The 13,844-nt window shown below is 36.8% G+C and overlaps 2 protein-coding genes across 2 annotated transcripts; one reads left to right on the top strand and one right to left on the bottom strand.

Annotated features, from left to right (window-relative positions):
* On the bottom strand, window positions 1,517-7,324 carry LOC109846895 (the record flags this gene model as incomplete). Its single annotated transcript, XM_020416134.1, has 5 exons — window positions 1,517-1,975; window positions 2,038-2,136; window positions 2,222-2,283; window positions 6,922-7,082; window positions 7,182-7,324. Coding segments are annotated over 5 exons (522 nt in total), but the record flags the coding sequence as incomplete, so codon positions are not given.
* LOC109848105 (pentatricopeptide repeat-containing protein At5g12100, mitochondrial) lies at window positions 7,241-13,844 on the top strand. The gene is made up of 3 exons (XM_020417433.1): window positions 7,241-9,543; window positions 10,783-11,022; window positions 13,738-13,844. The coding sequence occupies exon 1, from the start codon at window positions 7,452-7,454 to the stop codon at window positions 9,471-9,473; it is 2,022 nt and encodes a 673-aa protein (XP_020273022.1). The 5' UTR covers window positions 7,241-7,451; the 3' UTR covers window positions 9,474-9,543; window positions 10,783-11,022; window positions 13,738-13,844.

Here is a 13,844-nt window from a genome sequence, read left to right as displayed (position 1 = left end):
TATATATGGTATAACAAATATGTTAGTATTTGTACACTTGTGTTGGTTTATAAGCGAGCGGGCACGAGCGCGCGAGCACGTGCGAGCGGGCATGAGCGAGCGGGCACGAGCGAGCGAGCTGGGTGTGCGGTATAGGTGCATGGTCTGGGAGCGGGGTCCGGTGCGTGGTCCGGCGCGTGCACTGGTGCGTGCTCTTTTTGCTTGGGGTGCCTTTAAAGCTGCTTAAACGTTTTGCATGTGCTCTTTTTAAACCAGCTGAACATTTCGTACGTTACAATGTTTCAAGGATTGAATAATATTTATTGTAGACATTAAAACATTGCAGTAACTAGAATTCAAATATTTGTCTCTCATGAACCTTATAAAAGTGCATCCTCTGTTCATTTGGAAAATATAGACAGAAAAAACAATTGTTCTCTCGTCTTCTTCTTTTCTATAGACTGTTATGTGTTGAAGTTTCTGACGAACTGAAGTAATAGTTGTGGTGTTCAAAAAAGAGAGCGCTTCTTTGAACTGCAGTCGTCTCATCCTTAGAAGTATTGTGCAGACCCAACGCGACCATAGGTGGGAGATAATCTCTTAAAGGCTAGTCCTCTGTTTAGGGCTTGTTTGTTTGCACGGAAGTAATTGTGAAGTAGCTGAAGTAAAAGAAGTAAAAGCTACTTCTGCTACTTCCAAGCAAAAAAGTGTATTTGGTTCTCTAAAAAACTTACTTTCAATACTTCCCTAAATGCTTATGTGGCGCCTACTTGTCATCCTTACTTCCAAAATATTTTTCCAGTCCTCAATACTCAGAAGTAACTCGGAAGTAGTTGAAATGCATATTAATTAGGACATAAATAATTTTTTATTAATATTTCCTTTATTAGTTACTTCTAACACCTTTTCATTGATAAAATTACTTCCTAGTAATATTTCCAAATGTTATCCAAACAAAAAAGTAAATGAAGAGGAAGAAGTTCTACTTTTATTACTTCTAAAAATATATGAAACAAAAAAATGCTATTTCCACTACTTCCTACTTCATAGCTTTGAAAGTTACTTCTATAACCTACTTCTTACTTCTAATACTTCCATTATCCAAACAGGCCCTTAGAGGGCGATTTCGCACTTTTGTAAAGTATCTCATACTTGAAATTTGTTTAAAATGATTTCATTAACATTCTACTTTTTACTTGCATTCCTATATGGTTTGTTCTGTGTTACTTTGGATATGTTTTTATTCTTGTTTTTCCCAACAACGGGTTTGGCAAATTCAAACACAAAAGTTTCAAAACCTCAAGATGAAACTAAAAATTTGTATACATGGATGCACGAGCAGCTGATATGAGCTGCAATCTGTACGCATGGATATTTTGTGAAACTAAGAGGTTCAGAGAAAGAACAGATGACCCAACCTGGGTGCTCGCAATAATATCTTGCACTCTGCAGGATCTAGTAGGTTCACGATCAATGAAGAAAATCTGAAAGATTGGCGCGTGCAGAGAAAATAGAAAACCTGAAATGTTTCCTGATGGAGAGGCAATAATCTCCTGACTTTTATATGTTTTGCTAAGCATTATACATCACTATCATACAATGGGAAGTGAACTTTGCATCCAAAACCATGCATCTCACACGACAATAAAATCATAATCCTCTCCCCTTTCCAAAAAACAGCCCCATAAACATCTTTCTCGGTCTTATCTTGCAAACAAAAAATGTGACTTGCATTTTCCAAATGAAAGGAAATCAAGACTTCGATTGCATTTCAAATGAGTTGAAATCGGGCAGTTAGTCATCCGCACGAAAATCAAAAGAACGCGCAGGTTGCTAGCAGTCTAAACGCCCTTGAATACATCAGTTACACAGCTCTCTGCATCCTGTCTTTTTTTCATTTTAATTGTCAAATAAAATCTCTGGACTTTTTAACATCTACTCATGACTTTGACCTCTTCATCTTTACAGTCTTCTGGCATTTAGGACTTTGAGCATTCTGCAACAGATGGGAGGTCAAAACAGTTCAAATCGGAAGAAAAGATAAAAAAATGTATTTACCTTTTTCTTTTTCTTTTCCTTTTTCCCCTTCTTTTTCTTTTTCTTCCCCTTTTTCCTTTCTTTTATTTTTTCTGTGTCATCTTGGGCATCTCCAGAATCCTGTGAGAGGAAATGCCGGTGAGAAACAAAAAAGCCTTCATATGTATAAATGGTATCTGATTATTATGACACTATAATACAATACCTCGGAGCTGTCACCAAAAGAAGCAACATGCCTTACTTTTCTCTGTGAACTCGAAGCACCACCTATGAAAATAAATAAGGTATTGATTCCCCAGTGTTAATAAAGAGATTATGTTCTGAACCGTTGTTAGGTAGACAAATTACGTGCCTTAAGTATCTTCAAGACTGAGAGAACTCTACAAAGCAAATGGGTTTGTTCATGAATTCTGAAAGGAAGTTTTTATACGCTTAGAATAAACTTAAGCAATGCTCCTAATGAAAGATAAATCTGATACAATATGGACGGTTGTTAGGATTTCAACATCTTTCGTAGCTGGTCTTATCTTCAACAAAACACAAACTTAATGACAAAGTATCTTAAAGAAACATTTCCGATCAAAAGATTCCAACTTTTCTCACCATCTGACTACCTGTAGGTAAACAACCCATCCCACCAAAACCAAATAACCACTAACCCTACTTATGCCATTAACTTCTGCTGATCCCTTGTCCTCTTCTGAAACAAGAAATGAACTTCTTTTACCCTATTTTCAACCTGTACATGGAATTTTCGCTCAGATAAACTGTCATCAATAAGGAACATTTTCATGAAGCTGCATAAGTCATCTCTTAGTATCATTATATGCCATCTTATTTGTTGACAGTGCGGATCACATACTCAGATAGATACAAGAAAACTCTTCCAATGATCAATGCAGTTGAAAAGACCGAAGGAGAGACAATATGTTCGCCACAATCAAGAATAGATACAATTTAACAAGGTATGAATTCAGATAGAGGGAGGCCTGACATGATATGGAAATCCTTTTACTGCATGAAATCCATCTTCTTGTAGTCCTATCTGTCATGATAACAGGGAGAGGACATTGATCATAGAATAGTAAGGATAAAGTCCAAAACATACTTGCCATAACCAGAGGTAAGAATAAACTGCTCCGAAAGTCTTAAGTGGCAAGAGAAACAAAAGTAAGAAGCAGAAAGATCATAAATCACCTAAAGCAAGTTTTAGACTCTAGTTTTTGGCCACGGTGCTCATACAAAAGGCAAGAGCTCAGATAAAGTAATGAAACTACATATCAAGTTCATGTATAAAAAACATTATGATACCAGTTTGAGAGACTGCGAGAAGAGGGGAAAAAACATAAAGACGAAAGTGTATTCCCAACTACAAGCAAAAATTGTGGTGTGGAACTGAAGACAGCTTAACTCTTAGCAACTGTAGTGTGAGAATAGCATAACATAGGCAACACATAACGGAGCCATAATGAACCCAAAATATAGGAATTAGGTACAGCAGTTGTGCACTAAAATAACAGTATGGAATCCACCAATGTGTTCAAGACGGAAGCAGAGATTGATGTTTGATGAAATAAAATGCAGCCAAGGATGAGGTCTTGAGCGCAAGAACCTTGTATTGTTTCCATTTGGCAGGCTTAAGCAAACCTGGATTTTATGGCTACTAATTCATCAGCAGTGGTATGAGACAATGTTTAAGGATCTACCAGAGGAACAAGATCTGGAAGTTGCTCAGGATACTCTGAAATCACTGAAGCAAGACAGAGAGAACAATGAAGAGATAGTGGGTCTAAACACATTTCGACAGAAGCAACTCCAGAACATCTTTTTAGGTGGCCAACTAAAAAGAATGTGTCTGTGCACCCTTTCAAGATATCTGCAAAGTGCAACCACCTGTCAAAAGCTTAAAAGAGTAGCTGATGCCCTAGATATTGGAAGCAAGAAGAAGTGTATCGGGTACAGGAAGCAGAATAGGCCAAAGGACTCCCTCCCTCCCTCCCTCCTCTCTCTCTCTCTTCTCTCTCTCTCTCTTCTCTCTCTCCCTCTCTCCTTCTTTTTTCTCTCCAATTATGCCAGGAATCTCGTCTCTCTCTTCTCTCTCTCTCTCTCCCCATCCCCCTGCCCTCGCGTTCCCCCTCCCACTCCCTCCCTCCCTTCTCTCTCTCTCTCTCTCTCTCTCTCTCTCTCTCTCTCCCTCTCTCTCTCTTCTTCTTCTTTCTTTTTCTCTCCCAATTATGCCAGGAATCTCTATTGAAAAACATGAGGAAAGTGCTTTCTTTTTCTCTCCCAATTATGCCAGGAATCTCTATTGAAAAACATGAGGAAAGTGCATATACACTCTAAACAATCAATGGCTGAAATTAAATCCAAAAACATATTAGAAATATGAAATAAGCAACTTAACAATCAATGGTTACTATTCACCATCGATGATCTGAACTACTCTGGGCTTCTCTATGATGATAGTGGAGCAATTGGACCAATCACGCCCACAGCCAGAGCCAGGACAGATATAATACTCATTGGTGACCAGATATATCATATACCCAAACACCTCTCTGTTTGTAGTCTCTCCAGACCTTTGTAGAAGTTAGCCTAGCAGGTTGAGGGATGCAAGGAGGAACAACAGACAATTCAATAGTAGCAAATGAATATGTTTTGATAAGTTTCTCCACTAAGAGTCTTGGTGTCTTCTTGAGATAGTTGAATCAGCACCACGGATAGGACCCGCAGTGAAGTCTAAAGAGATTGACAGTCATAGTTAAAACACATACGTACTCGTACATTAAAGAATAAGTGAAAAGAAATCAAAGTGCAATCCACTAGGGAATCAGAATTCCTCAACTGCAAACCACTTAGACAAATACTAGATATTACGATTCCTGGAATTAGTTTTATTAACTGAACAGATATTATCTATCTTACCTGCTGTGTATCCTCTTCACTATATACTGAAAAACTTGAGATCCTTACATTTTCGATTTTTCTTCAGTCGTAGTTTCAACACCTTCCTTTAGGAACTGCAATTTTTAAAAAAAACTGACTTTCCAAAATAAAGAAGAACACAAGAATATATCGTTGGAACCGCAATGAAGTCTAAACAGATTGACAGTCATAGTTAAAACACATACGTACTAGTAGATTAAGGAATAAGTGAAAAGAAATCAAAGTGCAATGCACTAGGGAATCAGAATTCCTCAACTGCAAAGCACTTACACAAATACTAGAAATTACGATTCCTGGAATTAGTTTTATTAACTGAAGATATTATCTATCTTACCTGCTGTGTATCGTCTTCACTATATACCGAAAAACTTGAGATCCTTACATTTTCGATTTTTCTTCAGTCTTAGACTCTTATTTTCAACACCTTCCTTTAGGAACTGCAATTTTTTAAAAAACTGACTTCCCAAACTAAGGAAGAACACAAGAATATATCATTGGAACCAAATTCAGGATTCATCTCCAAATCCCTTTGGGGACAGTTTTTCATAATAGAGTTTGAACTCTTTTAGAGTTTAACGTTGTATCTGTGATGCTTGGATGACTATTGTGTATCATCCTAATGAAATAAGTATTTTAAGTTTCTTAATCAAGTTAGTAATATTAGGATATTTTAAATCAAACTAGAATGAGTTTATAGGAGACTCGAGAGCCTTTGTATCATCCATCCAATACTTATTGCTAAAAGGATTTCTCACAATTTTGGAAAATAGCTTATTGTAAAACGGAAGTCCTTGTTGTGAGCCCTTTATGTGGGAGAGTTGGTATGCTATCAGGGGTGGTTATCTATTGCTATACTCTTCTCTTTCATATAGTGAAAATGTTCAGCCTCCTTCCCTGGGGGATGTATTAACTGCTTACAAGATGGTGTGTACCCCTCTCTCTTGGTTATGTTTCTCTATCATTCTATTGCTTTTCATGTTGTACATCTTTCGTTGTGCCGATCTCCTACACATGTTCCTCCTTAATTTGCCTCTCTTAATGTTTCATAAGCCATAAATTTTCAACAAAAAAGAGAGAGATGAAAGTGTTTTTTTTTAAACCATAAAAATGCATATGCTGGATAAGTGCCTAATCGAGGCCGATAAAGTTTCAAGATGCAATAATGAGGGTCTTAGTTTTTTGTGAGAAATCTAAGGACTTCTACACATTTATTTCTTTCTAAATTGTAGAGCTATCACAATCCTCCCTACACATTGTTCTGCTTAAAGCAAACCACCATCAGATATATGGGAAAGTGGTTGAGACATCATTCATTAAGAAAGAAAGCAGGCATGCAGTAAGCAAGTCCTAAAATTTGCAAGCTGACCTGCAAAAGGTACTCTTTCGACAATTTAAAAACAAACCTAATCTTAAGAAAGAAGGCAAGGCCATAGTTTCCTCAATGCTGGTTCTAAACAATAACCTCTCTCTCTCTCTCTCTCTCTCTCTCTCTCTCTCTCTCTCTCTCTCTCTCTCTCTCTCTCTCACGATAACCTCTCACAATAACCTTGAAAATCTTGATGTCCCTTAATGTTTATCGACATTTCAGTACAGCTTCTCTTGAAACTCAAATTTCCCTTAAATACTTCTCCTAAACCCGTATCTTAAATATATATGCCTTAATAATCCAAAATCCGTATCTCGATAAACATTAAGGAGTATAAGATTTTGACTGAAACCTCAAACATTTCCCAATCCTGTTTAGGATTGTGCTAACTGAACTACATTTTTTGTACTATTTTGAAAAAATTATTACACTAACAAGGTAATTCCCTGACTTCATCGCCATTTACCATTCATGTAAGCATAGTCTCATACTTGTTCCTTTTACTCTCAAAAAATTTCGAAACATACAATAACATTGTGTAATATAACTGAAATATGACTAATAAAAGATTTTGATGTCCAATTGAGAATTACCGCAGCTGGAAGTCACAGTTTCCTTTGCATTTTTCACAGCAACTTCAAGAAGCTGAGGATCAATAGAATCAAGACCACCAGGCTGCTGCAGTTTCCTCTCTAGAAACTTCGCAAGCGCCGCCGCTTTGTTCGTTGTCATGGGCCCACCAGGATGAGCTAACCTTTTCCCGTCAAAAAATTCAAAATTTTAATTAGAAAACACAACAAAATTACAATTAATTGACCATAAAATCCAAAAATAATCATAAAAATTACCAAACCTTGGCTGCTCTCGATTACTGATGCGGTCGCCCGCCACCGCAGCGGCGCGAATTTGCTCCCTCGAAGCGCTCGCTTCTCGTCTTCGCTCAGTCTTTCCTCCATTTCTTTTTTCAAATCTCCCCGAACTTCGTCCCCTTTCAAATTAAACCCTAGCGATTGCCCGAGTTGGGTTAAGGGTATCAAACCCGACCCGACCCGACCCGTTAGGAAACCAAAGTCTTCAAAACCCTGAATTTTCGAAACCCTCTCGTTGGAGCAAAGCATCGAACATGGCGAAATCTCTCAATTTTCAGAGGTTTTTTCACTCTGTGAAGTCCAATCTCAAGGTTGAAGAAGAACCCATTAGAAAACTCATCTCCCTCTTAGAAACTGATCGGTTTCAAGCTGCTGTGTCTCTCACAAAATCTGAGATCATCTCAAAAAACCCTCAATTCCAAGCCCTTTCTCATCTCTATCAATCTCTGGCTAATTCATTCCCTCCACTGGCATCATCCTTAAGCAGCGCTCTCATCGCAAGCTGTGCCCAGCTCAAATTGGCCGAACCTGCCCTCGATATCATCGCCCATGTCGGAGAGAATCAACATCCGTCGCCTTCTCTTCACTCGATCAACCTGTTACTTGAAAATTTGGTTTCTACACGCCGTTACTCTGATACCCTTTCGCTCTTTTCAAAGATCGATTCTTGGGGAATTCGGCTAGATTTGTTTGCTTATAACAAGGCGATGCAATCGTGCGTCAAGTCTGGAGACATCGATCGAGCACTGGCGCTGTTTAAGAGAATGAAGGAGAAGGATTGGATTGTGCCTGATAAGTTTTCGTACAATGTTTTGATATCTGGGTTGTGGAAAGAAAAGAGAGGTGATGATGCAGAGAAGCTGTTTGATGAAATGCTTGGGAGAGGGATATCACCGAGTGAAGTCACTTACAATAGCATGATTGATGGGTATTGTAAATCTGGCAACTTGGATGCTGCTTTTTCTGTTAAGGGGAGGATGTTGATTTCTGGGTTGAAGCCAAATGTGATTACTTATAATAGTTTGATGAATGGGTTTTGTCGAGCTCGAAGGACAGAGGAGAGTAAGAATTTGCTGGCAGAGATGGAAGCTAATGGTCTTGTTCCTGATGGGTTCACTTTTAGTATATTATTTGATGGGCTCTCGAGGAATGGTGATACTGAGGCAGCCGTTGATCTCTTTGAGGAAGCAATGAGGAAGGGGTTCAAGATTGATAGTTACGCTTGTAGCGTTTTGCTCAATGGTCTTTGTAAAGATGGGAGGGTTTCAAAGGCAGAAGAGGTGCTCGAGAGGTTAGTGAAGAAAGGACTAGTTCCTACGACTGTGATTTATAACACACTTGTTGATGGATATTGTCGGGTTTGGGATGTTGATGCAGCAATAAGGGTCGTCGAGAGTATGAGCTCATATGGACTTAAAGCTGACCGGTTTACTTATAACTCGTTGATAAATGCATTTTGTAAGATGGAGAGGATGAAAGAAGCGGAAAATTTTGTAATAGAGATGGGCGAGAATGGGTTTGGTCCAAGCATAGAAACTTTCAATAGCTTGATTGATGGCTATGGAAGGGCTAACAATTTCGAGAGGTGCTTTGAGATTCTGGAAGAAATGGAAAAGGTTGGGCTCAAGCCAACAGTAGTGTCTTATGGTTCTCTCATGAATGCATTTTGCAAGAACAAGAAGCTAAATGAGGCTGTTAAGCTCTTTGAAGATATAGTGGATAAAGATATTGCACCAAGTGTCCAAATCTACAATATACTCATAGATGCGTATAGCGCATCAGGCGATCAGCACAAAGCTCTCGAACTTGTCGACAATATGAAGAAAAGTGGGCTTTCTCCGGATATTATTACTTGTAATTCTCTTATAAAAGGTCTATGTAAACATGGGCATGTTTCTGATGCTCAGATATTGATGCACAAGTTGAGGGATGAAGGATTGAGACCTGATGTAATCACATACAATACTCTAATCTCAGGATATTGCAGTGCTAGCGACATGCATAAAGCTTTGCAGCTACGTGAAGAGATGAAGCAGCTTGGAGTTCAATCAAGCATAGCCACGTATCATATATTGATTAGTACGATGAGCAACCATGGGAAGATTAAAGAGGTTGACGAGTTGTATCATCAAATGTTGCAGGAGAATCTGGCTCCCGATTTTGGTATGTATAAAACAATGATAAGTGCATATATGAGATCAGGAGATGGAAGCAAGGCAACAGCTCTGCAGAAGGAGATGGCAGAGAGGAGCATGCCTATTTATGAGATGAGTTGAACTACTTGTGAAAACTGAAAATTTAATTTATTGGGAGAATAACTGAATCTTTCCAGGATGCAATACTATGGTATGTATAGCAAGCCAATCAAATGTATGCATGCATGAATTTTTTATATAAGTTATTTTTTTTCAGAAATGCATTGTAAATTATCTAAGAACTGTATCATCTAATATCATTCTTCTGACCTTGAAATATTTCATTGTCACCATAATGTCTAAAAAGTTGTATGGAAAGGTATCAGAGAATATATTAGAAGGATGATAGGATACACGAATTGGTTAGTACTGTTAAGATTTGTTTTCCTTCATTGATGTGCAGAAGCCTAACTTTTGGTAGTGTTCTTCTCCAAACATTGTCAATTCGTGTTCTTTTATTGTATTCTACCTCTTATCGATATTGCATGGGTGTTTACTGCACAACCCAATGGTCAGTGTAAAATGTGAATGTGTATACTGTAACAATTATAACCCGTGCACTAGTGCAGCTTCCTAACTAAAAGGTTCTTGACTAATATCCCCTCTTTCTTTCCTTCTCTCTTTTTTTTTTCTTTTTGAATAAGTCATCACCAAAGCTTTAAGTGTGGTTCTAGTTTCAGCTGTTCGGCTTTGGGCTCAATTAAACTTCAATTTACATTATAAATCGGAAGCTTGATAGTTTTACATCGCATAAGCTTGGATGGTATTTCAATGTTCTTCCTTCATAGAGAATTTTGAGTTCAGATCTCCTCATCCACAATGATGTGATTTGATTACACAACATCTCCGGCTACAATTTGCATGAAAATTTATCATATCGAACTCACATGAAAGTTTATCATCATAAATGTGTGCATTCATACAGCAAAAGTTTCTTTCATCATGAAACCTTCTGTGATATAAACTATTGGATCTTTTCTAATAAAAGAAAAAAGGGGAAAAAACTGCATGCATCCCTTATATAATGGTTCATGACTTTAACTATAACCACATACCATAAAAAGCAGGTGAGCAAAAAAGGATGAAACAAAAGTTCCTCTTGAAGTTGAGCAGTCTAAAGGGCCTTTGTAATCATAAAATAACAATTGAAAAAAATTTGAATTGGCCAGGTGTCATTACTTGGCATGACCTTTGTTGTGTAAATAACTAAGTGCTAGTAGGAGAACCATTGGGGTGATGCCACGTGATTATATTGTACTTGAAACCTATGTTAAAGCTAACAACCCCCTTCCTGCTGCTACTTTAGGTTTGTTGGTGCTTTTGCATTGTACACAACTCCTGTTATAATAAATTTCATTTGTTGCTGATGATCCATTCCCTCCCTTTGCAGGCCGGCATTTTAAGAAGATGTTGTATGATGAGGGGCAGCTTGTTAATGCTTATCTGGATACATTTTCAATCACAAAGGACGTCTTTTATTCATCAACGGCAATTGGCAAGTAATATTCTTGATTATTTAAGGAGAGATACCAGAGGGTGAGATTTATTCTGCAGAAATGCTGATAGCGCTGAACATGAAGGCACTTTAAGAAACAGGAAGGAGCTTTTTATGTTTGGACAAGAAAAAGAGGTCAGGCTAACAATTTGTAGTTATTTTAGCAATATATATAGTCCATAATCCCATGTCAACAGTTTATACTTGATACATTATAAGCCTTTACATGATCTCTTTCCTCATAGATACACTGAAATTTAATTCCTTCTGAATAAGATATGTTATTATGGAAGACGACTAAGAAAAATGCAACATCTTCATTTTGTCATATCCAACCTATAGCTGAGCAGTATATTATGATGTTGTGCACCTTGTCCTATATAAATAGAGAGTGATACTACTATCATATTAGAACATGGATGCCAATACTCCAAAATCATACATGAAACAAGATTATCTTGTGCATTTTCAGAGTGTATGTATTATTTTACAATGAGAAGAACTATGATGTCAGATAAGTTCAATTTGGAGCCCATTCGACAAAACCAAAGACCCGGACACTCATAAATAGACTTTTCAGGTTTAGTTACTTGAGCATATTTGGACTTTGGAGATGTAAATTGACACTCAGAACATCTAAATCCCCTTTGTGGATAGTAATAATCAGCATCTCCATGCTCCATTTACACATCAAACTATAAGCAGCATGGATGTGGATATTGTGGAACTTGCTCTATATATTTTCTTAATACTATAAATATGTAGTAAACTATAATTAATATACGAGTTCTTTGTAACTTAGTAATTAGTAACTACACTCTTTAGATTCAGGGTTGTAATATAGGCTTTGGTGAGCTTTATATAGAACTGGATTTATTTTCCTCCTTATTTTTGGATATCTCTCTGAATCTGGATATTATCAGAACTTGGACTATATCTATTATCCGGAACGGACACTAATATTCATGATAGATATCAAAGCAGATTATTATAATGGGTAATATTTTTGGACCCCAATTTGTAGGCTATGCGCTTTGTGTCCGTTGTGTTTACCCCTAACTGAGGGTCCTACATGTATACAGTCCTGCGGATTCATATTGGTCCTATATTGTAGTAATGTAATATAATAGGACCATAGCAATATTGCAGCATGGGATACTGTAGCTGTCATTTAAATCTGGCAAGACTAGATTTTTTAGGTTAGTTGTACGGAAGTGTATAATATCCTTTTTTATTTTATAATATTTTTGTTATTCTAAGATAAAAAGGCGTATCTTTAGATTTATGTAGGTTTCAGATATTTTAAACATCAATTTGTTTAGCTGATCATAGTATAAATTCATTGGCTTTACGCAAAAAATTTACTATAAAAAAAGGCTTAGCATTCTTAGTATAGTCGATTGACTGCATGCGAACTATTATAAGAAATATTACTTTATCTCTTGCATTGTTCTGAATGTTGTTCCTCATGTCTGAAATGTTGACCATGGCAACAAATAGGCCCATATGTAGGCCAATATTGCAGATAGTAAAAATCAGCCTAGATTACTTGAAATCAGAATGGTCCTGTGCTTTTTTGTCTTCGTACCCTTAAAACTGAGAACATTATTTGTCAAGTCCCTCTTTCATTTAAATAAAGCGGCGCGGGGGTTTCCCTCGATCAGTTAAACTGGATAAATGATGATTTGTTAATTAACAGAATCTTTTTTTGGCTTCGTGCTAAATGAATTTAATTATTAATTGGCACTAGGTTTTAATTGTTTGTGGATATATTGCCTTATAGAGTTTTCATTGAGGACATGTAGAACGTTTATCTATGGCCATTATGATGCCTGATTTTGACTGAATACCATAATGTCTCTGGTATAGTGTGATCCTGCATGGAGTTTTCCCATCTGCATTAGTCCTAAATCCGACATTTGGAGCAATGTTTCGTTGCGAATGAAAATTGACTGTTATGGTTTCAACTTTCAATTATGACTTCATTCAATGTGAGGCCACCTTGTTTCCTCCACGATTTGCTTCCGCTAACTTTCTCATGTTTACAATATCACTTTGTATGTCAAGATGTTGTTCATATAGATTATTAAGTAGTGGATTAATTTGGTAAAAAAAATATTCTTTCTTTGCTAAGGGGATGAAATGCACCCCATATTTTTCTTAAGTTGAACAAAAGGTTTATGCTTTTTTGTAATTTTGAAGTACTGTAGACATAAGGGTCTTGTATAGGCACACCCAGCTCTCTGGTAGCTAGAGAGGTGCTATACGTGACGGGTTTCATACTTACACGATACAATTACATTTTACATGCACGCCTTATTAAATACTAAAAATTTACTTTAGGAGGACTATGTGAAGGAGAGTAATAATCTATATTGGAAAAAAGTAATCATTTTAGAAATTATAGTTATTTCATAGCTCTTGAAGAAATATGCGGGTGTCCTGATGATAATTTTTTGAACTCGAATGGAATGGTGCGTTTTACCTCAATAAACAACCATAACTGCATTATACTTTTGTTCATCTTGATGCTTATTCTTTTCATCAAAGTGACTCATTTTCTGATATAAGTGTGTTTAGTATTATATGTGTCCTTCTGATAATTTTTTGAACTCGAATGGAATGGTGCGTTTTACCTCAATAAACAACCATAACTGCATTATCACTTTTGTTCATCTTGATGCTTATTCTTTTCATCAAAGTGACTCATTTTCTGATATAAGTGTGTTTAGTATTATATGTGTCACATTCTAATAATATTAGAGTTGTGACCATGTAATTTTGAATTTCTTTATCTTTATTATTTGCTTATCTAATCTGTTCGTTGGTTCTCTTTTTTCCCTTGTGAAGATTGATGAGTTCGTCGGAGATTATGCTAACCTGTTCAAGGATCACTATTATGATAAAAAGTCAGGAAATTATGACCTTTGTAGAGTGAGTGATACTTATAATGAATT

This window comes from Asparagus officinalis, chromosome 7 (genome assembly GCF_001876935.1).
Source record: "Asparagus officinalis chromosome 7, Aspof.V1, whole genome shotgun sequence".
Lineage (NCBI taxonomy): Eukaryota > Viridiplantae > Streptophyta > Magnoliopsida > Asparagales > Asparagaceae > Asparagus > Asparagus officinalis.
The sequence above is the reverse complement of the archived record's forward strand: the minus strand, read 5'-3'. Positions and strand labels throughout refer to the sequence as shown.